The following is a 25,506-nucleotide window of genomic DNA, read 5'->3' as shown; positions in this document are numbered from 1 at the left end:
ACAAATATTCTTTTCCCCACTCCATTTTTCACTTTTACCCTTCCAATTCTGCTCTATTCTGAAACAGATTTGGGGATAGGTGAGATAGGGAAAATGACTCAAAATCTACATTTATTATTCCTCTTCCAGTTACAGCTGTCTGTGTATAAAATTCCATGCATTTAAAGAAATGAACTGTGATCCTTAAAAATTTATGCAGCAAAAAGTGCCATAAGACTCTCATTTTAGCCATTGAGTGTGTTGTGCTGTAGATGCATACTCAGCTTTAAAACTATTTTTGTTAAATTACCCTGTTTTAAAATGGGAATGTTGGAGGCGTTCCCATGAATGTTGATTTTGTCATAAAAGTTATACTGAATAAAATATGCTGTATTGTATAACTCGAGATGTAAATAAAACGTCAATATTTATTACTTTTTTTTATAATTCAAAATATTTTACCAAGTCAGTGCATGGACAAAATAAATTGTCGGTTGTGCAATGTTGTAGTGCTGAACAGATTTCAGAGCCTGAAAAGGTGGAAAAACAGAAAAGAATAGACTGTTTGAAAGAAAAGCTGAAGACATTACATGATCAAGATGAATCAGTTGGTCAGCAGATAACACAGTTTCAACAGGCTCTACATTCATATGATGAAGATCGTGCTAGACTTAGGTAAGCTTATTAGATATAACGGTGGCTTGATTGTTTACTAAATTTGGTGGTTAAAATGTTGGATCAGGAACAGGGAGACCCAGATTCTAGCCCACTCTTAGCTATGGGAAACTTAGGTCAGTCACTTTCTTTCAGAACAACCTATCTTTCAGGGAATATTGTCGTGGGAAAAAATAAGAAGGAACAATACGTATGCCACTTTGAACTCCTGAATAAACAACGGGGTATATAAATCTAGTAAAGAAAGATATAAATTAATTACAATGCCATATTTTTCTTCTTCATTTGCCTGCACATTTCCCCTGTGGGTACAAAGTTAGCACCTGTAAGAAATAGTCAATGATGGCATGAGAGGAAAGTATACATGTATAATCTTTGTCTAGGTTAGTTCTGGGAAATGGCATAAATCATTTCGATTCTGTACTATTTTTCTGTAAGAAGAGAAGTTGCCCATCTTTTTGATGGAAAGGTAAGTTACATATTTTACAAAGATAGGTTTTTAAAAGTCAAAACAATTTTCCTTCTGTGGGTATGAAGGTAGAGCAGATGTATTTGCAGATCTTTGAATAATTTTCAGTAGATCAGTGAAAACTTCTAACTTCCAACTGCAGATCATTACTAAATGAATGAATTATATTTGAATAGAAACCAGGAGTAGAGTTGTGGCTGAAAAAATAAGTTCCATTCTGCTCCTAACAACAAATCTGTAAGTTGGGTGTGTTTTCATAAGTACCCAGTTTTCAGTATGCACTGTAAATTATATATGTACCATATCTTTAGAATCCTGAATCCTGAAGTGTTTGTAAGAAAAAAAATTAAGTTTCATATAAAATATTGGAGAGAAACATGTTGAGTTTTTGTTTTTGTTTTTTTTAGAAACGAAGAAAGTGAAGTGAAAACAATACTGGATTCTCAACAGCAACAGCTAAGACAATTAAAGGAGAGTAAAACCAATAGTATGAAAAGATTTGGACAATATATGCCAGACCTTTGTGAAGCAATTGAAATGGCTGACGCGCAGAGGCAGTTTATGTATAAACCAGTAGGACCACTAGGTAACCTGTTAGAATTCTTCTCCATGTAATCAAATTATGAAAACTTTGACTCGTAGATTAGAGGTAAATTCAGTTGCAGCTTTAATATTCTCAAATTGAAGTATAAATGCAGTATTGCATTTATATGTATGTTTATAACTGTGTTTCTTACCTTGTGATGCTTGTGAGACTCTGAAGTAAATCACAGACAAGCAGTCCATAACTAATTAATTTGAACTATGTAAGCTTTCCGCCTCATCCAGCAGCACTTCTTTTATGTGCATTGAATTGGCCTCTTCTTCTTGATTGTGAAGAGTCACTCCTAGTTCAGATTTAAACCTTGTAGTCAGTTTATGCAATTTTCTCAGTTCGTAGAGTAGTGTGTATTTTGGTGGGCTAAAACTATTATTACAGGAATTGTTGCAATGAGAATTCAAAACTCATGCAATGTTTGCAGCTGTATACGTTTTCTTGTATATATAGCATGACAAAAATGAAACAAGAATGCAGGGTTAAGTTCCATGTTTTATTTCCAAAATAAGTATATGGTCCCATTCATACGCCAAAAAGATGAATACTTCTACATTTTTACTCTATATGTAGGTAAGTATAAGCAGATTGAATATAATCAAAAGCCATTATCAAAACACCATATTTGGGAAAAATAGGCAGTGAGAGATTTTAACATACAAATATATATGCATCTGCTGCTTTACTAAATAAAAAATAAAAGTTGCTCTCATGGAATTAGCATTGGGCCTACTTTGCTGCTTACGCTACCAACACAGGTGCTTGCTGTGTGAAAACAGCACTCCTAAACTGTACAACTGAAAGAGCTTATTTTGACATTATGCACTGAGATTTAGTTCTTACATTTAGGTGCTTTTATTCATCTGAAAGATCCTGAACTTTCACTGGCTGTTGAAGCATGTTTAAAAACCCTGGTTCTTGCATTTTGCTGTGACAATTATAAAGATGAAAGGGTATTGCAGGCTTTGATGTCTAAACACTGTCAAGCTGGTTTTCGACCTCCAATTATTGTTAGTCGTTTTCAGAACAATGTTTATGACGTAAGGTCAAGGTACGTATATCTGACTTTTTTGTTTTAAAATCTAATTTCTATTACCAGCCTTTATTAAAATCAATTCCTTTATTCCCAGTTGTCTGATGTAGTTTGCATAATATTGCTTTGATTAAAGCTCAATCATAATTTTATATACTAGGAAATAAACTCACTGAGAGATATTTCAGAATAATTTTGCATATAATTAGTCTGTAAGTAACTTCTGAGATAGCATCAATAAATATGAGATTTGCTTCTATCACCTTTAGCTCATTATAGTGGTTCACAATTGATAACAATTCTTGACATTTTACTTGCAAACACTGCTCTGCTCCTGTTTTTGAGTTGTTTTAATAAATTCATCATTTATACCCAGTGACACCTTATATATACAGACCTAGTACAAGCCTTTATTAATGAAAAGGAGGAAACATGCATCCTCTGAAAATTTGGTCTTGAAGTTTGCGGAATTCTCTAAAAATTTGGGAGATGTGTTGTAGTACTCTTTTTTCTGGCCATGTGTTTGACTGCTGTTTTCTTCTTAACTGTTCTACTCCTGAATTATCCTTCCAGATTTAAACCAATCCTGCTCCTATCTGCTATTTGCCACTCTATATTGTTTTTAATTTTTTTCCAATTAAAACTCATAAAACTATAGCCTCGTTGTAGTCAGAACAGTGAAAAATTCTGAATGATGCCACTCAAAATTGCCAAATTTTATTCCTCATGACAAAACTTGTAAACCTCCATGTTTTCTGTCAAGGTAGAAATGTTTTAAGGTTTTCTATTCCTTCCTATGCCCATTGCCAGAAACTTCCACTAAACCAAAAATAATTTGCATTTGTGGAACAGACTCACTGGATATAAAGATTAATCCCTAATCTCATGTGCTGTCACAAAAATGTACCTTACTGTTTTAACTTTTCATAGGGCTGTTTTTCATCCTAACTTCCCAACAGTTTTGAAAGCATTAGACATTGACAATGCAGTAGTAGCCAATTGTTTAATCGACATGAGGAGCATAGAAACCGTCCTGCTGATTAAAGTAAGAATTCACTATCATACTTGTAATACATACAGAATGTTAGCATGATATTTTTGTGGTAATTCATCTTGTTTAGGATTAGATAGACTACTCATTAAATGCATGCTGTTTTTGTTTTACTTCTACCAAATCACGTTCAGGTGTTTATCAAGTTGTCTTGCTATTATATAAGAGAGAATGGATATTGGAGTTTAAAGGGAGTGATAACAGGGTGTGAAGAAAAGGCTTGCTGGTTTCATCAGCTGTGACAAGGCAGAAGTTAAAATCAGATTTGATTTAAAGCAGGTTCTCTGTTGGCTGTCACATAAAGGGGATATAGCCGTGATCTTGAGGTCTTTCTTGAAATAATTCTTGCATAAAGATAAATCCAGGCAATAGAGTATTGGGATAAGCCAATTGGTATTCAGCTGGATATTTAAAATGACAGTGGTAGTGATAGTCACATTAAAAAAAGGTTTCAGAGCCTTCTGTTTTAAATCTCTTGGAGTTGTAAATATTTTATGTTTATGTGCTTTATTTTTTCTTAGAGTAATTATGAAGCTCGAAGAGTTATGCAGCACAACAAGCCTCCTAAAAATTGTAAGGAAGCTTTCACTGCTGATGGTGATCAGGTGTTTGAGGAAAGATACTACTCTAATGAAAATAAAGGGCCTAGATTTCTCAGCAGAGATGTAGAAGCAGACATAAGGTTAGAATAAACTAAGAGAATTCTTTTTGCATCAGTTCTGCTCTTTTCTGCAGTTACTTAAATTATGTGTGTGGATAATCTATTACGGCAAACTAATTAATAGAAAAATGTGTGTGTGTGTATATACAGTATGTGTGTATATACTGTGTGCGTGTATGTATACACACACACACACTCATCATTATTGTAATGTAACATCAGAATTAATTCTAATAATACAAAACAAAGTTATAAACAATTATATAAAATTATAATTGGACAATTATATTAGACAGAATAACTCTAAAGTTGTCTGTGTTGCTTGAAAGTCTTCCTCTTTGTCCCTTTGTTGAAAGAAAACCCCTCAACTGGTTGTCAACTCCTTACTGCATCTGCTGCAGCCAGTCCTAATTAAATATTCTCTGTGATGTCCCAGTACACATGAAATAATTTTTATCTTATTAATCCCAATTTAAGAACACAGTATTTAAAACAACCCCTAACTATCTTGTAAGGACAGGACATTTCAAGCTGATTATTCCAGAGTTCATCTAAATAACTTATGTCAGTTTCTTCAGCTTCTTGTAAAAATAGGTTTCTGGCTGAGGAGTTGTGATTAATTCTTTATGTCTTTAAGTAATTTGGAGAGAGAAGCTGGAAACAGAAAAACTCATCTCTTGGCAATACAACAACGAATACATTCTATTGAAATTGATATAAAAAAGAACAGCCAGTTTCTTATTGATCATCAGCAGCACAAAAAAAAATTACAGGTAAGAAAAACATAATGAGCAACCTATATTGGAAAGCAACATTTTTACTTATCCTGGTATCTATTACAGTAGAACAGGTTTTTTTCTGTATATGAGCAATTCATTACAACTGAGCTTTAGGTCATTTGGTGTTTTAAAGACATTTATAGACACAAATCAATACATTTGAATTACTTTGTAATTGGTAAGTTACTTACTTTTAACATTTTCATTTTTTTTTACTTCGAAGGGGCATAGAAAGTGAGTATATTATCACACACTGCCTCTTAAAAGCACAAAAGCCACTGACACAAGATTTTCCTGGATGGATTATAAAAACTTCAGAAAAGATAAAAATTAATTTGCAACTAGCTAGTTATGTGACTTCATTGAACACAGACTGGAGGTATAATATCATTAAAATTGAGAATATGGAAGAATGATAAGGGCACATGTGGTGAATGCATTAAGGATGGCATAAAAATAATAGAACGGAAGGGATGAATTAACAAGCCAGACATAGCCAGTGAAGTTTCCCTCCCAATGAAATGGAATGTATATATCCAAAGTTTAGATAGGAGTTATCATTTGATAATGGAAACACAGATTATTGTAAGGGATTGAATACTTTGTATTCTAATATTGTTTACTATTTCTTTTGATTTTTGGAAATGCTCTTATTTGTATCTGTGTTGGAATACCCTTGTTAGTTTTCAGCAAGATGCTTTATAAAATGGCAGTTCCATCAGTTTGTTTTGCATTTTCTAGGGTAGAATTAAGAATTTTTAAAAAGTTTGGCTTCATTTTCATAGAAGATAAATATACAGATAATTTATTGTTGACAAATTAGCAAATCTCCCTTTCCAGGCTCTTGATCCAGGACTTTGTTAGTTTCAAGAATATGTACTTTCTTCTGAATAGTTAGGTAAAGATGGGAATTGTCTAGCAGAATTCCTGAATCAGCTGATACAGGTGGGTTTTGTGACCCCAAAATTTTTGATCCTAGAGTATTTCAACATTCATCTGGTTGGCTGGACAAGTACAACTCAGAATATCATGTTTTCCAAGGGCTTCATTTGTCAGTCTCCCTGGCTCAAGACTCAGCAGAAGCTACCCCAACACTTGACACAGCTTGGCTAGATAATAATCTTTATTGTATATTAGGATAAAGCCAGTTGAAATAATTGATTTCTCTCTGTGGTGTAGTGGTTAAAATGTATTAGGAAAGGGGAGATCCAGGTTCTAGCCCATCCTCAGCCACAGAAGCTCACAGGGTTACTCTGGGCCAGTCACTCTTTCTCAACCCAATCTACCTCACGGGATTATGGCTGTGAAGAAGAATAGGAGAGAATACTGTATATGTCACCTGGAGCTCCTGAATGAAAGATGGGATATAAATCTATTAAATAAGGCAGTGCACTTCTTTTTTTATACTCATTGTAGTTTGAATCTGGCACTTTTAACCACCTTTCCCATGGCTTAACTGATATCTGGCTTTGTGTTTATCAGGCTTGGTGCTAGTTGCCAGTTGATAACAATCAACATAGCCAACATTCCTTCTCTGAAAGGAATTCTCTCAGTGTTAATTCCCACGTTACCTGGAACATTTGTGAACCTACCCATGAGGCAACTCATACCTTCAGTCTTTTAACTGTATATGGGAATCATGCCCTTCTGCTTAACAGACCACTTACCTGTTGGGATTTGGACTGTTGCAGCATGTTCTTTTCAAGGACAGCATCAAGATTAGGTTGCTCTGCTCTAGGAAGATGGATTCAGATAGCTCCAGGGGACATTTTCCTGAAGGTTGCAAGATTTGAGACTTAATTGAGATTTAATTGAGATGTGGAATAACTAAGCCTCTTGGGCACTTGATGCTATGGCTGGTAAGCACTTCCATTCCATATTCCATAAAATAAGCACTTCCATCCCATTGTGCTGCATTGTAAACAGCACATACTGTATGTGGATGATGAAACTTGAAGATAGGCAGCTTGGAAAAAAATGTTGAATTAATCACATCTTAAGATCATAAGAAACTTTTAATATTCTTAAATGTCTCTTGAAACCAAAATGGATTTTTAACATTTATTTTCATTTCTGTTACAGATAGAAATGAGAAAAACGAACTTAGAAATTACTGACCTTGAAAATGTAGAAGAACATCAATCAGTGGTCATCCTTACATTAGTAAGAACTGTTTGGACACTTCCTATCTTTATATTATCTGGTTCACAGAGATATAACTACTGAGGACAGACAGTAATTCATACAATGAAGGACACTGTTACTTCTGAGAAACTGGTTTTATTTGCTGAGTTGCATTATTTCTTTAGTAACTGAGGAAAAACAAGTGAATGAATGTCTGAAGTTGTTTATGAATCTTTAGAACGTGGAATACAAATATTGTACTACAGGTAGTCCTCATTTAGTGACCGCAGTTGGGACCAGCAACTCAGTTAACCGAAGCAGTCACTAAGTGAAACATCATGTCACCATGACTGTGCTTATGATTTTACACAGGACAGTACGTACTAACTGACTGTAACAGTGAACACATGACTGATAGACACTGCAAAGGTTGTAAATGTGGGCACTGGTCACAAAGTTACTTTTTCAGCACCTTTGTAACTGCTAATGTTTGCTTCTGAGGCAGTCACTAAGCAAGGACTTCCTGTAGTGTAATTAATAACTAAAATTGTGTATCCATGATGAGTAACACCATATAATACTCTAAAGAGAGCCTCTCCCTCTCCCTCTCTCTCTATATATTGGATTTGGTTGTTTCTGTTGTAAAACTACTCAATAATAGTATGCAGTATATTTTACAGTTCTTCACTAAAAATATAGAAACACATTTTTGCATATGGAACACTTACAAATCTCTCTTCCAAAGTAGTTGGGGAAACAATATTACAGTCAATCAGTGCTCAGTGAATGAATGTTTCCCATACTCTGGGTAAAACAGTAATTATCACCACATCCTTGTGGAAATAATATCTGAAATATGATGGAGAATAGATCTTCTTGATAGATAAAACTGATAGTGTCTCCAACACATTGGGATAAACCTGATTTTTGCCTTGTAATAGTCCAGGGAAAGTGACCCCACAAAAGCTGGTGTTCTAATAAAGATAATAGTGTTAAAAATTCTTGCAATATGGTACTATGTATGGTCTCCTCGCTCTCCTTGGGTTGTCAGACTGAAACATAATTTTATCGTTTGTAATTCAAATTAGTTTTTTTTAATGGATTTTTTTTTACATCAGGAAGAAGAAATTCATGATAACCAACAGAAGATAGAAACTGTTAAGGAACGTATAGTTAAGCAGAAGGCAAAAATGGAGGAACTGAAATGTATTTTACAAGAGGAAGAACAGAAATGTGCAGCCACTAAAGACAAAATTAATCAAGTACAAGAAGAAGCAGCTACAATCAAGGTAGTCTCTATCTATATACTACTAAAACTCTTGTGTCGTAGTTTGTAACCTTTAACTGGGCGAAATGGTGAATTGTAGAGCAACGATTTTTGAACCAAGGTACCTCAGATGGGCTAACTTGCAAAATGCATCCAAAATCCAGGACCCATGACTCCCGTGGAATTGAAATTTGCAAATTTTATAAAACATTTTGACATAAAAATTGTCATGAAACATTTTATGACATAATACAAAATGTCATAAAACATTTCCTTTGGTCGACTCCTGATGTTTGACTGTGCTACACAATTCAGTATGAATGACGTGGGCTATTTTCAAGGCAGGTACATCTCTGAATATCTCCCTGAATTTTTAAGAACTTTTCCAATGAAGGCAGTACTTTAGAAGCCTCTACCACTGTAGAAGGCATTGAGGAATCTGGTAAGGAAATACTCTGAAATGATGTCCCAACAGGTCATGGGTTGTCTAGCTATTATTACTATTAAATACAGTGGGCAGAATGAATAAGACCATATATAGAAAGAGTGAAACAATCAACCGTTTATCTACATCTTTGGATTAACATTTGAAAGATTTTAATTCTTACTATGTTTTAGGCATCAGAAAATTCAAAGTAGTAGGTACAATTAATCAGAATAGTAGATACAGTGATCCACAATTGTCCTGAATACAGAATAGAAGGCCAACTAGTTATAGTAGTATAGATTACTGGTTTCATTTTCTAATACAGAAATGATTCCCAGTTTTATTGGACTTTCTGTGTTAAACACCTGAATTCAATGATGACTTTATTAAGTTTAGGTCACGGGCACATTAACATCTTTTGCATTGATTTGCTGCTAATAGAATGGATTACTTCAGGCGGATGATGAACTAGAGAAAAGTAAAAGCAATCTGAAACATTATGAAGAAAAAGAAAAACTCCATTTGGAATCCATAAAAACACTTAAGTGTAATCTAGCTACAAAAGAGAGAGAATTAGAGGTATTTATTTTCTTTAGTATGACTGAAAAAATTTCTTTGCAGTACAGTTGCCTACTAAATGATGGGAATGGTGGTAACATTCCCTATTGCTTATTTTAATGTGTATCTTACTTATGTATTTCTGTGGAATTGATTTTAATTAACATAGCCTAATGGTCCCTGTTTTTTCTTAATACCTGTGCTTCCTCTTCCCAATATTTTCCAATATCAAGTATGCAGGGCCTTCCCTAGATCTGGGCATACAGATGGCTATTAGCTGTGGTGGCAGTGTAACACTCTGAAGGCCCTCTGCTGGGAAACTGGTGGGCTTCCTTATGCAGATGGTTGGCCACAGTGAGAACAGGCGGCTGGACTAGACTGGCCAGGGGTCCAATCCAGCAGGGTACCGCTTATGTTCTTATGCTGTTTTTCTTAAGATCATAGCTAATCTTGGCAGTGCTTTGTGCTTTTTGAAATGGAATGTTATTTGTTTATAGTTATTGCTTTCCCATCCCCACAAAAGGGTTTGTTAAGGAGTAAGGGACTGATCTAACTAGTTATTTTTCATCAGGGTGCTGAAGCCAGTTTCTGAAACAATTTTGTAGTTTTTCTCACAGCAACTCCAGGGACTTTCTTCCATTTGATAAGTCAAGGATTGCCCAATCTGGCATGTCTTTTCCCCTCTTCGACTTCGCCCTCTTTGATTTAGTGAAAATTATATTTTACCATATCTTAACATATTTATTAGGAAATGATTGCAAAGGCTTCAAAGATCCATCCAGAGCGAATAGAAGTAAATAGGACTTATAAAAGTCTTGAAACAGAAATGAATCGCTTGAGAGAAAAAATAAGTTCAGAAAGAGAACGTACTGGAGATAGAGAAGAAATAATAAGGTAAATGTGTGTGTTTATGTAAGTGAATTTTATATGTGAGGGTGAGTGTGTAGGAGACACCTGTACCCTACATCAGTGATTCCCAGCCTGTGGTCCGGTGGTTGCTAGTGAAATGTGAGGAAATTGTGTTTATGTGTGTGCATGTCTTGGGGAAATTGCCAAATTTCATGCGTTAGTATTTATTAAATCTCGCATGATTTTCACAATACCAAATCTTATAAAATTTTAGCAATCTCCCAAGATATATGACATCTATGCTACTCGTAGAACCTAATTAGGGGGAGCATGCAAATGTTTTAAATAAATATTTGGAAGTGTAGAATTAAATAAAAGAAGGAGGCATATTAATGTGCCATGGCAGAGTCCTGGCCCCTGACGAGAATAAATCAATGCCGTCTGAGTGGTTACACTTCCTTTCATGAAATTCTCTTGCCTTTTTTGCCTACTGACTTTGTGCTAGGTAACATCTGTTTTTTTTTGTTCTAATGCATCTTAATTTATTGCTTTGAAATGTGTTGTAAACTGTTTTCAGAGTTAAAACTGAAATATGCTGTGCAGATATAAATAATTCCCTCTGCAACTGAATATAGAAGACCCTCCCTAGATTAGACTAGACCCCATCCCAAATAGCGGCTAGCCTTGTATTTTTGGGACAACCAAGTCATCCTGTTAGCAACTCTCTCCGATTGCTTGGGGACAAACAACGTCAGAACATGAGACCCCATTTAACTGAATGATTGTTACACAGTTATCTTCAATTATTTAACTTCTTTTTAAAATCATGCAAGGTAGGGCCTGTCTCTAACTGTGTTACTGTGTTCTGTGAAGGAATACTTGCTTTTCATTGCTGAAAATCACTATCATTGGGGGTCCCCAGATTCTAGCACTATTGTTCAGTTTGGGGCAATCCTTCTCTTCCCAACTATTCCTGGAATGTCATTCCAAATAGTTCAAGATAGTCTTCCAGGCATCCAGAGAAACTTCCTTAGAACATAGGTGGCTGCATCAGGTTATAGACAACTTTCTACCCTAAGTTAACTTGATACTGGTTCCAAGCTAACAGATATTTCTTTTTCTTTCTTTTTCTTTTTTATAATTGATATGCAGGCAGCTTCAGGAAGCAAAAGAAAAATATCAGAGTGCAGAAAGCAAAAGAAAAAACTTGGAGAAATTCATAGAACGATTGGATGATATGATGGTTCAGAGATATAAAAGATATCGGAAGTTTAGAAGGTAGTATTATGTGTGTGTGTGATACTCTTAAAAATATCTAGTAACTTAAACAAGGATCTATAAGAGGCAGTGGCAGTTTAATCCTATTTAGATGTTTGTGACTTACCTGTTTCATGTTAACAAGAACCAATGTGATGATACAAAACAACAATTATATTTTTGCATAGTTAAACCATTGAACATACATGTTAAAAGAGATTGAAGTCAGTAGGTAAAAGGACACTGTTTGTGGCAAGTACATTTATCTTCATAAAATAGTCCTGTTACTTAATTTTTATTCCTCAGGGCCATAGAAGTATATAAACCTTTTCAAGTAGAGTTTTTGTTTGAAATATTAGCTCTTTTCAGTTATTATAGCCACGTACAGGAGGCTGAGCAGCAGGTATGCTATTTAATTGGTTCAGTCTGGTTCAGGAGAACTGGTTATTGTTTCAAGGATGGGGCTTCTGTCCACTTTGCCTTTGGCAGGACATGCCAGGCAATGTGCTAAGAAGAATAAAGGAGCAGCAGCCCACCCCACCCCCCCGATTGCCTGGTAGTGTCATTCCATAGGCCCCAGAATCTAGCCATAAGGCATAGCACCACCCACCGTCATCCAGGGATCCAAGTGGGAGGAAGACGGACGCCTCACCCCCTGTTATGGAACGCCATCTTAGAGCTTGTGGAACCCATCAATTCCAGTTCCTGCTCTCAGCTTCCCGTCCCCTTACTTGCTTGGGAACTGGTTGTTGCTTAATTTAGATAACTCCCCTTCAGGGATGAGTACACTATCTCCGTCCCCTGCTTTCACATTACCTGTGGAGGGGACTTTGTTGCTTCTTCTGCCTTCATCTGTAGCTTAGAACTTAACTTGCTGCTTCAGAGACTTGACTCCTTGGGTTCTAAATGCCAGATGAAATAGAAACTATGGTGCAAGAGTTTCTGATCTGAGTGCTTGGACTATGAAGGGGCTGAATGTCCAAGCAAAAAGGTTACATCTCCTTTGAGTCAAGCATGTCTCCTAGTGACATGAACATTTCTATTGTTTTCCTAGCAACATCATGGAAGGCGTTTGCCACTGTCATCTTCTGAAAGTCACAGGGATCATTCATGAAAGTTATGGGGATCAGTGTCTTGATGGCAGTATGACTCCCTCTGAAGGCCATCTGCTAATAGGCTTCTTTGTGCAGTTGTTTGGCCATTGTGAGAACAGACTGCTGGGCTAGATAGGCCAAAGATCTGATCCAGCAGGCCACTGCTTATGTTATGTTACCTCATGTTATGATGTGATTTTTCAAATTCCCAGTATAGTCTGCAGTCTTGGGATTTTATGGTAGGTTCTATCCAATTGCTTGTTTACATGTTGGCTTGTTAATTTGCTGTTTTGGAAATAAATACAGGTAGATCTTGCTTAATGCTAAGGTGGGCAGTCAAATGACACCTGGAATTACAGGTAAGCATGGCCTGGGAGAAGAAAATGAAGCAGGACATAGGCTGATAGAATTTTGCCAAGACAACTCACTCTGCATAACAAACACTCTCTTCCAACAACCTAAGAGACGGCTTTATACATGGACTTCACCAGATGGACAACACCGAAATCAGATTGACTACATCCTTTGCAGCCAAAGGTGGCGGACATCTATACAGTTGGTAAAAACAAGACCTGGAGCTGACTGTAGTTCAGATCACGAACTTCTGATTGCACAATTTAGGATCAGACTAAAGAGATTAGGGAAGACCCACAGATCAGCTAGATATGAGCTCACTAATATTCCTAAGGAATATGCAGTGGAGGTGAAGAATCGATTTAAGGGACTGGACTTAGTAGATAGGGTCCCGGAAGAACTCTGGACAGAAGTTCGCAACATTGTTCAGGAGGTGGCAACAAAATACATCCCAAAGAAAGAGAAAACCAAGAAGGCAAAATGGCTGTCTGCTGAGACACTAGAAGTAGCCCAAGAAAGAAGGAAAGCAAAAGGCAACAGTGATAGGGGGAGATATGCCCAATTAAATGCAAAATTCCAGAGGTTAGCCAGAAGAGATAAGGAATTATTTTTAATCAAGCAATGCGCGGAAGTGGAAGAAGACAATAGAATAGGAAGGACAAGAGACCTCTTCCAGAAAATTAGGAACATCGGAGGTAAATTCCAGGCAAAAATGGGTATGATCAAAAACAAAGATTGCAAGGACCTAACAGAAGAAGAAGAGATCAAGAAAAGGTGGCAAGAATATACGGAAGACCTGTATAGAAAGGATAACAATGTCGGGGATAGCTTTGACAATGTGGTTAGTGAGTTAGCCAGACATCCTGAAGAGTGAGGTTGAATGGGCCTTAAGAAGCATTGCTAATAACAAGGCAGCAGGAGACGATGGCATCCCAGCTGAACTGTTCAGAATCTTGTAGGATGATGCTGTCAAGGTAATGCATGCTATATGCCAGCAAATTTGGAAAACACAAGAATGGCCATCAGACTGGAAAAAAATCAACTTATATCCCCATACCAAAAAAGGGAAACACTACAGAATGTTCAAACTATCGAACAGTGGCACTCATTTCACATGCCAGTAAGGTAATGCTCAAGATCCTGCAAGGTAGACTTCAGCAATTCATGGAGTGAGAATTGCCAGATGTACAAGCTGGGTTTAGAAAAGGCAGAGGATCTAGGGACCAAATTGCCAATATCCGCTGGATAATGGAAAAAACCAGGGAGTTTCAGAAAAACATCTATTTCTGTTTTATTGACTATTCTAAAGCCTTTGACTGTGTGGACCAGAACAAATTGTGGCAAGTTCTTAGTGGTATGGGGATACCAAGTCATCTTGTCTGCCTCCTGAAGAATCTGTATAACGACCAAGTAGCAACAGTAAGAACAGACCACCGAACAACGGACTGGTTTAAGATTGGGAAAAGAGTACGACAGGGCTGTATACTCTCACCCTACCTATTCAACTTGTATGCAGAACACATGCGACATGCTGGGCTTGAGGAATCCAAGGCTGGAGTTAAAATTGCTGGAAGAAACGTTAACAATCTCAGATATGCAGATGATACCACTTTGATGGCTGAAAGCGAAGAGGAACTGAGGAGCCTTATGATGAAGGTGGAAGAAGAAAGTGCAAAAGCTGGCTTGCAGCTAAACCTCAAAAAAACCAAGATTATGGCAACCAGCTTGATTGATAACTGGCAAATAGAGGGAGAAAATGTAGAAGCAGTGAAAGACTTTGTATTTCTAGGTGCAAAGATTACTGCAGATGCTGACTGCAGTCAGGAAATCAGAAGATGTTTAATCCTTGGGAGAAGAGCAATGACCAATCTCGATAAAATAATTAATAGCAGAGACATCACACTGACAACAAAGGTCCGCATAGTTAAAGCAGTGGTGTTCCCCCAGTAACATATAGCTGCGAGAGCTGGACCATAAGGAAGGCTGAGCGAAGGAAGATAGATGCTTTTGAACTGTGGTGTTGGAGGAAAATTCTGAGAGTGCCTTGGACTGCAGGAAGATCAAACCAGTCCATCCTCCAGGAAATAATGCCAGACTGCTCACTTGAGGGAATGATATTAAAGGCAAAACCGAAGTACTTTGGCCACATAATGAGAAGACAGGACATCCTGGAGAAGATGCTGGTGCTAGGGAGAGTGGAAGGCAAAATGAAGAGGGGCCGACCAAGGGCAAGATGGATAGATGATATTCTAGAGGTGATGGACTCGTCCCTGGGGGAGCTGGGTGTGTTGATGACCGACAGGAAGCTCTGGTGTGGGCTGGTCCATGAAGTCACGAAGAGTCGGAAGCGACTGAATGAATAAACAACAACAGATCTTGCTTACCAACTGCCTCGTTCAGCAGCTGTTCAAAGTTACGACAGTGCTGAGAAAATAACTTTATGACCGATGCCTGCATTTATGACCTTTGCAGCATCCCTCAATCACTTGATTGCCATTACAGTCAGTAGATGTTGTCCTGTGCCTGACCTGTTGTTTTTCTTTTTTCCCCTCTTGCAGAGCAGAGAGATTGGGGAGGAAGGGATTATAAGAGAGTAAGCAGGCATGCAGTGGGGAATATACAGGGCTGTTTGCGTAGCATGTTCATGGCTCCCAGCCTTGAGCTTGCTTGGGGCTGTCAGTCCCACCGCATTCCTTTTGATGTGTATTCTCCATTGTGTGCCTGCTTACTCTCTTGTAATCCCTTCCTCTCCAATGAATATAAATATAAACATTAATTTCCTTCTTGTTAATTATCCCAGTGCCAGGATGAGCATTCCAAAGGGTGGAGCAGTGGGGAAAAGGAAAGCACAGTCGTGGTCACATGATTTCCCACCTAGCAACTGGTTCACTTAATGACACATCTGCCAGTCCCAATTGTGATCACTAAACAAAGACTACCTGTATAGCAATTGATTTTTCACCTGTATTTAATATATTGAACTGAACAGTGATTTCAAATCATGTTGGAAATGGTCCTTCAGCCTATGATTATGTATACATTTTGAATAAATTTCCAGTTTCTTTTATATCTTCATTTTTAAAAAATATTTTCGTTTTGAAGGTCTCTTAGTGTGCGATGCAAATGCTACTTCAATTCTTTGCTAAATCAACGGTCGTATTCTGGAAAAATAGAGTTTGACCACAAGAATGAAAGGCTTTCAATTACTGTAAGTCAGTTTGCTTTTATTTTTTGCTTTTGTTTTTTTTGGGGGGTGGGATATATTGTTTTATATGACTTGACTGTTCAGTAAAGGATTTTTCCTAGATCATGCCAGTTCAGGTATATACATGTAACAAAGGTTGACCTTAGAATAGGATGGGAAAGGAGTGGTGTCACTATTCCACATAACCTTCATGTAAATGGTCTTCTATGTCATACAAAAACATTCCCTTGCAAGAAATGGAAACAGTGTTTTTTTAATACCTCAGAGCACAGAAGATGTAAACTGAAAGTGTTAAGAGCTCTTTCCAAAGGCACAAATGCTCCCTAGGTCACTGCCATAATTTAAGAGTACTTGATTATCCAAAAAAGCTAGAGCTGGCAGGGAAGAAGGCAAAAATAAGCCACTTCTGTTACTGTTGTTTTGAAAACTGTCACTAGGAGTCAGGCTTGAGTCAAGGAAACCTTTATTTTTTTCCACAAAAGAGCTGGCTCAATAATTCATGAAACTTCATTTTTGTGTCTTAATGTATGAAAATATTAAAGTCATCTTGGATTATGTCTCTAGATCAGTAACTCTTGTCATTAATTGAGGTCATGTGAACAATATCCAGTGGTCAGAGATGATCAAGCAACTTTTGATAAATCTGAAGATTTTCTCATATTACCATTTTTAATACATATTATACTTAATTTTTTAAAATACACTTTATACTTAAATGAGAGCCAGTTTTGTGTAGTGGTTAAGGCATCAGGCTAGAAACTGGGAGACCATGAGTTCAAGTCCCACCTTAGGCACAAAGCCAGCTGGGTGACCTTGGGCCAGTCACTCTCTCTCAGCCCTTGGAAGAAGTCAATGGCAAGCCACTTCTGAAAAATCTTGCCAAGGAAACTGCAGGGATTTGTCCAGGCAGTCTCCAAGAATCAGACACGATTGAACGGATTAAAAAAAAACTTGATTATTCTCCATCCCACAATTCTTGTTTTCTACTTTCCAGTTAATCCATAACCATCTTTATTCTGAAAAGAAAACTAGGTTACAATAATGAAATAAGTAAGTGCATTTACAAGTGCATTTATACCTGGCAAATTACCTGTATAATTCTATCTACATTAATTAGGATGGTAAAATTCCTTGTTTTGTATATTGTATATATTACTTTTTGCATATTTTATGTACAGTACATATACATAGTCATTTGTAGCATAATAAAGTAATTCTTGAATATTTTATTCAGCTTATATCATTTTTAATTTTAAACACTTTTTTTCTTTTTTTAATGGTTCATGGCTTTAATATATCAGTTTCATTGTTGCCTGTTATTGCAAGAGAAATTAAGATATTTTAGAAGTTTTAGGTCCAATACAGGTACCTATGTAAGTGTAATATTATTGTTAAGCATGCTTTTTCTTTCCCTCATTTATGAATATATAGTACTCTGCTTCTAGCTTGCTAAACGTTTTAGAGGTAACTTTATGGGAAAAAAGGTGGATTCAAATGTTCATAGTCCAGCAATTTTTGAAAATGTAATAGTACGTTTTCTGTAAGTTGTACAGATCGTCACTTAGCTGAATGTTGCTGAAATTGCTCATGATGTTGTTTTTTTTAAAGAAATAAAAGTTATTTCCATATTGGGGAATTGTTATGACATTTATCACCTCAAGATGTCCTCTTAATTCTGAAAGATGGACTGCACGGATTTTTGCAGAAAAACTATAAATCTTTTTTTGTCGCTTTTTCTTAGCATGATATTTTATTATGATTTAAGTTGAATTGTAAATACAGGGTGTGAGGTTGGTATGATTGCCTCTGTTTGTAGTATTACGTGCTTTGGATGCAATTCATGAAGCATTGTGGTGATGAACATCTCATTCATTTCAGTGGCCTTGAACGAGTGGAATCATTTATTTTTTGTGCATCGTTTAACTAGGTCTATGTGCATTTGTTTCATAAAGGATTTTTACTTTAAGATGCCTTGAAATTAGGTCTGGACACCTTATTGAATTTAAATGTAGTTTTTAATTTAAGAGCATGTAATTAGCTGTGTCAAAACAATGTATTAATTATAGCTGTTCTTAGTTGTTTGCAAGGTTCTAATGATTGGGGGTGGTGGCTTTTTGAGCTGGATTTCCATCTATTTAGTAGTTCCTATTTTTCCTGGGAGTAGATGTTCACTTCCCTTTTTGTTTTCTACTGACACTATCATAAACGTGTAGCCCTACATTTTTCCCTAGAAGATCTTGTAGAAAGAAACTTTATTTCGGTCATTGACCAATAAAATACATTCTACAAAATAAACAAAATTATCCCCTAGTATCAATAACTATTAACAACCATTTGTGGGCAAAGCTTGCGCATAACATAGCAAAATTTTGCTACTTTCAAAGAAATACATTTATCTTGGTTGTTTAGCAGATAATGTAAGTAAAAGTTAGCAGAATGCCCCGGGAATTTAAGTAAGATCTTGCATGTATTAAAACTAGACTTAAAGAAAGGAGGTTAAAAAAGAAAACAAGCCAGTAATTGAGAAGGAAATTATGGAAGCAAGTGGTTTTTGAACAATAATCCTACATACCAAATTTATTTATCGATCGATCAATCAATCAAATTTATATAGCCGCCCATCTCGCACAAAGTGACTCTGGGTGGCATACAACAATAAAATAAACAATAAATATATAAAAACAATCATTGCTAAAAAGATATAAAACAGTCACTCTTAAAAATACAAACCATCTGTATATGACAGCTGCAGTGAGACTGTTGCACGCTCAAAGGTGGAGAGGTTCGACACCACCCACAACAGAGGAGTGGTTGGTGAAGATGGTGGAGCCTGCAGAGGTGGCTAAATTCTTTGATCAGACAAAAAAACAATATCCATATTTCTGGCTGCCTGGAAACCCCTTACTGACTTTTTGCAGGAAATGGAAAAAATGCACTTAAGATTTGTGGGTTTTGATGATTAGAAGAAAATTGGATAACAGAAAAAAGTGAGCTTTTTTTGTAATCACGGAGTAAGAGATAATCTTGTAGTTGTACTTACATTTGCTGCAAAGGAAGTTGGAAGCTTCTTTCTATTTCATTTTATTCTTTCTACACTTTTTCTGTTTCTTCTATTCTTTATTTGTGTCAGTTTTTATGTTTGTAAGTTAATAAAATTTATTTTAAAAATAGCAATAAAAAAACAAGAAAGAAGGAAAAAAAAGAAAAGCATACAAACCATCAAGTACAGCAGAGAGTAAAGTAAAGTAATTACGGAGCTGTCTTAGAGTATCCCTGGTCCCCTGGGTCCCCTGGCTTGATGGCAAAGCCAGGTCTTGAGGGACTTACGGAACATTAGCAGGGATGAAGCCGACCTCACTTTGGGGGGAGAATGTCCCACAAGGCAGGCACCTTACTAGTTATTAATAATTTATAATATAAATTAATATAGATTAATTATTAATTTGTAAATAATTTGTAAATATATGTAAATATATAAATTCTTGATACCATAAACAAGTTTGATCAACCCGCTTTGTCTGTTCGGTATAAGCTTGCCTCCTGGCAGCTGCCCACCCCGCCCTTAAGACCTAGCATTCATCCAGCCGTGGAAAGGCAGCATTGTATGGGGACTGTTACATTGAAGAGTTCTTGCTGGACTTTCCTTCACAAGAAAAAAGACAAATTTCATCTTTCGACTCTTGACAAAGAAGAGATCGAATTACCCATTATTTCACAGAATGATGGACATTAAAGATGTGCATTCAGATCCAGGCTGTTTTGAGACTGAAAAGGTTAACGCACAACATGTTTTGCACAATTCTACTCTGCATAGTTTTTCCTTTCAAATCTAGAATTGTGTGGTCTTCCATAGGATTAACCAAGTTCCCAGCAATATTTGAAATGTATTTGCTACACAAAGAAACTACAGTTACCCTGCAGTCCCTCAGTTAAGACATCTGGATCAATCTATGCCAAGGAAAATTCTGCCCAGAGAGAGCAGCGACATGTTTGGTTGGGCTAGTGAGAAGTCTTGCCCACTCAGAACATGTGAACTTTGCAATTCAAGAATTAGAGTTAATTACCTTTTTAAGAGGGCTTTATGGTACAACTTGTCTTGTATCAGAATACTTGAGGATGTAAAAGAAGATGTTTAATTGGCTAGTGCAGAATAGCTTAGATTGTATTTGGTTTTCCTTTAAGATTATTACCAGATACACTGGTCAGGAGATGAAGTTTCCAGATGGACCAGGATTGATGTTCAATCCTGATCCAACTTTAGTACTAGTTGTCTTGAAGAATCCTAGGAATTTAAAATCAGCCAACAACAAAGAAAATAAATGCTTTCTGCTCCCAAACATGATTATAAACACATCCTGTTGGCAATCAGAGTGATAGTCTGTGAGTGAATTGTTGGGGTTTATATTACTTTGTCATTATTGTCTGTTGTGGGTTATTTAGTTATTTTAGAGAGACTGACAAGAAAAGATAGTGGATAAGGCAAAAAAGCCGGGGGGAGTGGAAGATCAGGAAGTTGAGAACTTGTATTTTGGAATTGTTTGCCTGTGGTGCAGCTGCTGGGTCCGGAGTTGACGAATGTAATGGTTTGGTCTTATTGGAGAATCACTGGCAGCTGTCTGGGAGATCATTCTATCTACAGCAGGAGGAGGTTAGCCTCAGTGTTGGAGGAGGAGGGACCTGGAAGGCAGAGCATCCAACCAGAAGTGATTTCATCCATTCGCAATGCTGAAAGGGCAGCCGTGGCAGACCAGTTTGCAAGGTCCTGCGTAAAAGGCCACTAGGTGTCTGCATGCAAATGTGGAGCAAGGTGGCCTGGCAGAGCCTGGCAGAGATTGAGTTCCACCTGGGCCCAGTTTTTGACCCAAGAAAAAGTCACAGCAACAAAATAGGACTATTAGAAGGATAACAGGAAGAAAGTACTTTTTTTTTTCTTTTTGTCATTGTTCTGCCCATATGAAAAATGGGGGACTGGAACTGAATACAGGTAGTCCTTGGCTTACATCCATTTGTTTAGTGACGGTTCAAAATTACGGCGATGCTGAAAAAAATGGACTTATGACTGGTCCTCGAAGTTCCAGCCATCACGGCGTCCCTGCGGTCACATGATCACAATCTGGGCACTTGGGTGCTCAGCTTGCAATTACAACATCACAGTGAACCATGTCAATTGATCATCATAGCAAAGTCAAGCAAAGTCAATGGGGAAACTGGTAGGGAAGGTCACAAGTCACCCAGGTAGGTTGTTCCCACTGCCTTTTCTCCTGAGGCCCCTGCTGCAGAGTATGAGATCCCAGGGATCTTGGACTCTGTAGAACCACCCACACACTGTAGGACGCGCCAACCCATCCCCACTCCCTAGCACCCCCACCTCCCTAGCACCCCCCTGCACTCCTTACCTGGGAGTCCCGCCTCTTCCCGCTTAATGACCCACATGTCCTGAGGTTATGATGGCAACTGGGGCTGCTGGGATTGTCGTCGCTAAGTGATGCGGTAACATGATGTTGCACTTACAACTGCATTGTTTAGTGATGACAGTCCCGGTCCCAATTGCCATCGTAACCTGAGGACTACCTGTATTGGAAGACCTTGTGAGAGGTCTTGTGAGAGGCAGTGAGAGAGCAGCAGTGAGAGGAGGCTGCTGCGGGTTATGGAAGAAGGAACAGATTGTTTTGGTGAGTTTATAATTTATCGTGGAGTGGAATTTTTAGATATTTGAGTGGGATACCAGGCTGGCTGGGTGGGCTTGCCAGTAGAAGGGCTGGTAATTGGGGAGCATTTACTTTGTGGGTGCATGTTGGGGTAGGGGATTGAATATATGAGTAACAGATTAGTGAATGGTTGTTGGTATGTATATAGCATGGGAGTGTGATGAGGAATTGGACAAGGGACTGTAATGTGCTCACAGGCTAGAGGTGAGGAAAGCATGATCCTGGGAGTCAGGGGAGATATTGTACTGGTATGTGGAAACGACCTTGGGAGACAAGACGAAGACCTGCAGCCTAGACAATGGTCTTTATTGTAACCTTACAATAAAATAGGATTAGTTCATCCGGGTCTGCTTCTTGTATGGACTACCTCACAAGGCTGATATGGTGGGGAGTGTTGGGTGTGCCATTCCAGGGGAAGGGAGAACAACAGTTTGTTGTCGATCTCCACTTCTGCCCTATCAGCCGATTCACACTTTATGACCACATCTCTTAGTGATGGAAATTCTGGTCCCAATTACTGTTGTTAACCAAGGACTACCTGTATTAAAAGTTTATAGATATCCTGAATCCACAAATGGATAGGACGATCTTGTGTTTTAGGATATTGTTTCCATGAGTTTCTTAATTATGTTTAATGTTTGTTTTCTTGGGTGCAAATACGTTTTGAATTTTTAGCAAAGCTTTGTCTCATCTGAAAATAATTTTTTCCTTATCTTATAATTTCAGTTACATTTTTTTCTTCTTATATAATTGAAGGTGCAGCCTGGAGATGGAAACAAGGCTGCTCTTGATGACATGAAATCTTTATCTGGAGGTGAACGTTCCTTCTCCACAGTTTGCTTCATCCTCTCTCTATGGTCCGTTACTGAATCTCCTTTCAGATGCTTGGATGAATTTGATGTATTTATGGTATAGTTGGCTGAATTTACTTACTGTGAAAAATTAGATCATGGATGGGCTGATTTGGGGGGTAGTTTGGATTGTTTCTTGGTTTATTTGTTATATCCTTATTATAGGCCTTACACTAGTTTTGTGCTGCTAGTTTTTAGCAATCATGCTCAGAGGAATCAGATAGGCTAACCCTGAACTAAGGAAAGTTGCTGGAAAATGGCTATTATAAAAGGAAAAAAAAGGTATTGGAATTAGTTTTTAAGGCAATAATATACATTGTATTGTTTTGAAAATTGGAATAAAATGGGTTTTTAAAAAATAACATTTTGCCCAACTTCGATATCTTTTAGGACATGGTTAACAGGAGAATTGCAATGGACATGATGCTTAAGATGGCAGACTCCCATCGTTATCGGCAGTTTATTTTACTCACTCCTCAGAACATGAGGTATCTATTGTGCATTTCCTGGTCCCTATCCTTATAAGTATTTTAAGGCTTTTAATATTTCTTAAAAATAATTTATATCATTCATCTACACTCTCAAATATACTTCTTATAGCTATTTTACATTGGAAGCTCTAGTGGTGTCCTGGATTAGATGTGATATCAGCAATGAATAATAAATTTTGAAATCAAATATACTAAATTGAGGCTTTAGAAATATCTATGACTGAATTAGGTTAAATAAAATGCAAAAAAAAAAATCAGAACAAAGATGTCTATGAATATAATTATAAGTTGTATTGAATTGCAGCTTACCTCTTGAATGAAAACTCCCAGTTGTTTATTAAGATTTCTATAAGCTGTGAGAACCTGCATGACCACAAGACTGGATCCTAGCTTGAGTAACCATGGTTTCAGGAGATAACAACTTCCTTGTATTGCTTTCTTAAGCAGAATACTTTTTTTTGTTGTTATTTAAGTGATTTGTAATAGGTTACACATTTGTGAATTGTAGATTTTTAAATGCTGTTAATTTTTTTCCTCCCTATGGGTCCATACCTCCTGTAGAAACAAGATTTTTCAATCCTGCTGTAAGGATTCAGAGGTATCCATTGGGCTGACAATAAGTGATTAAGTTCATTGTCCCCAGAAATGGGTGAGGAGATCATTTAGGAGATCAACAAGAAGTTTGGGAAAGTGCCCCTCCCTTCCCTTGAGCCTGTTTACTAGCACCTGGAGGCAATAGATTGAGCAGTTGCCTCTAGATTCAGTTCTAAATGGCATTTGAGGCCTAATCCAAGTCAGGCCCAAGTGTGCGCTTTCCATCTTCGAAATCGAGATGCCGGGGCTAAACTGAATGTTTTATGGCAAGGGCACCGATTACAGAATTGTCCTACACCAAAGTATGTCGGTGTGACACTTGATCAAACTTTCCTTTAAACAGCACTGCCTGAATATTAAGGCCAAGGTTAGTGCGAGGAAGAACATTATTAGGAAATTGACAAATTATACATGGGGAGCCTGGCCATCCACGTTACGAACATCAGCTTTGGCCTTGAGTGTCGCTGCAGCGGAGTATGCCGCTCCAGTATGGAGTGCGCCTACACACGTGAAACAAGTTGACATCGCCGCAAATGAAGCAGTATGAATATTGACAGGTTGTCCTAAACCTACAGCAATTGAGAAAATGTACCCCCTTGTTGGTATTGCACATCAGGAGAGAAGTAGCAGCAGATGTTGAGAGAACAAAACAAGAGAAGGATCCCCGGCACCCTCTGTATGGGTATGAGCCTCAAACTCATTGACTAAAATCTAGGAAGAGTTTCATGGTAATAACAAATACTCTTGAGGGCACGCAAGAGCAGAACCGAACTGGAATATGGAGGAGAGAAATCACTGACCAAGGAAGAGTCCCAGAGGAGAATATGGCTAGGGAATTTGACCTCCCTTATGTTATTTGGAGGACTCGGAATAGGTTGAGGGTTGGAGTGCCCAAGTGTAAGACTAATATGCTCAAATGGGGATTGCTGACAGATGATAACACGCTGTGTGAATGTGGAGAGATACAGAATCCGGCCCACCTGCTGACCTGCCAATTATTCCCAATGGTATGCACTGAAAATGACTTGTTTTTGGCCAATGACAAAGCCAAGAAGGTGGCGTCATATTGGCAGCTTAAGGTTTGATCTGGACACAAAAGAAGAAGAACATGGCATTTAGCAGAAGTGCTGTTGCCATTGTTACAGCTGTGAGTAAAAATATGTTCAGTCAAAAGCTGTGGCTATCAGGTTTGTGACTAGCTTATAAAATAACTCATAAAAACGACTAATGGGAATATGAACATCCTATTACTCAGACTAGCTTTGTGCAATACTGAATCCCATGGATTTAACATATAATAATAAGTTCTTGCAGATCATCTTCTTGCTGAGTCTGCAGGATTTGCAAATGCAACTACAGCAACCCTGACAGGTGCCATTTAATTAGTTCTGCTTTAGTTCATTTTGTGGTGAAGAAGGGCCCGTCGTTTCTGGAAGCAAGTAGAGAACAGTTAACGCTCTTAACATTTAGTTGAAACCGGCTTCA

General features: G+C 37.5%; 1 protein-coding gene across 1 annotated transcript in view; it reads left to right on the top strand.

Moving 5' to 3' along the window:
* The window catches only part of SMC6 (structural maintenance of chromosomes 6), a 38,116-nt gene that overhangs the window by 11,625 nt on the left and 985 nt on the right, over positions 1–25,506 (top strand). The window contains exons 12-25 of the mRNA XM_063314806.1: positions 490–654; positions 1,531–1,709; positions 2,568–2,769; positions 3,682–3,796; positions 4,324–4,484; positions 5,101–5,236; positions 7,325–7,405; positions 8,485–8,655; positions 9,502–9,639; positions 10,367–10,512; positions 11,620–11,745; positions 16,275–16,380; positions 22,842–22,994; positions 23,327–23,424. Coding sequence (XP_063170876.1) covers positions 490–654; positions 1,531–1,709; positions 2,568–2,769; positions 3,682–3,796; positions 4,324–4,484; positions 5,101–5,236; positions 7,325–7,405; positions 8,485–8,655; positions 9,502–9,639; positions 10,367–10,512; positions 11,620–11,745; positions 16,275–16,380; positions 22,842–22,994; positions 23,327–23,424 — 1,977 coding nt within the window. The remainder of the gene's footprint in view (positions 1–489; positions 655–1,530; positions 1,710–2,567; positions 2,770–3,681; positions 3,797–4,323; positions 4,485–5,100; positions 5,237–7,324; positions 7,406–8,484; positions 8,656–9,501; positions 9,640–10,366; positions 10,513–11,619; positions 11,746–16,274; positions 16,381–22,841; positions 22,995–23,326; positions 23,425–25,506) is intronic.

Source organism: Candoia aspera, chromosome 1 (assembly GCF_035149785.1).
Source record: "Candoia aspera isolate rCanAsp1 chromosome 1, rCanAsp1.hap2, whole genome shotgun sequence".
Classification (NCBI taxonomy): domain Eukaryota; kingdom Metazoa; phylum Chordata; class Lepidosauria; order Squamata; family Boidae; genus Candoia; species Candoia aspera.
The sequence above is the reverse complement of the archived record's forward strand: the minus strand, read 5'-3'. Positions and strand labels throughout refer to the sequence as shown.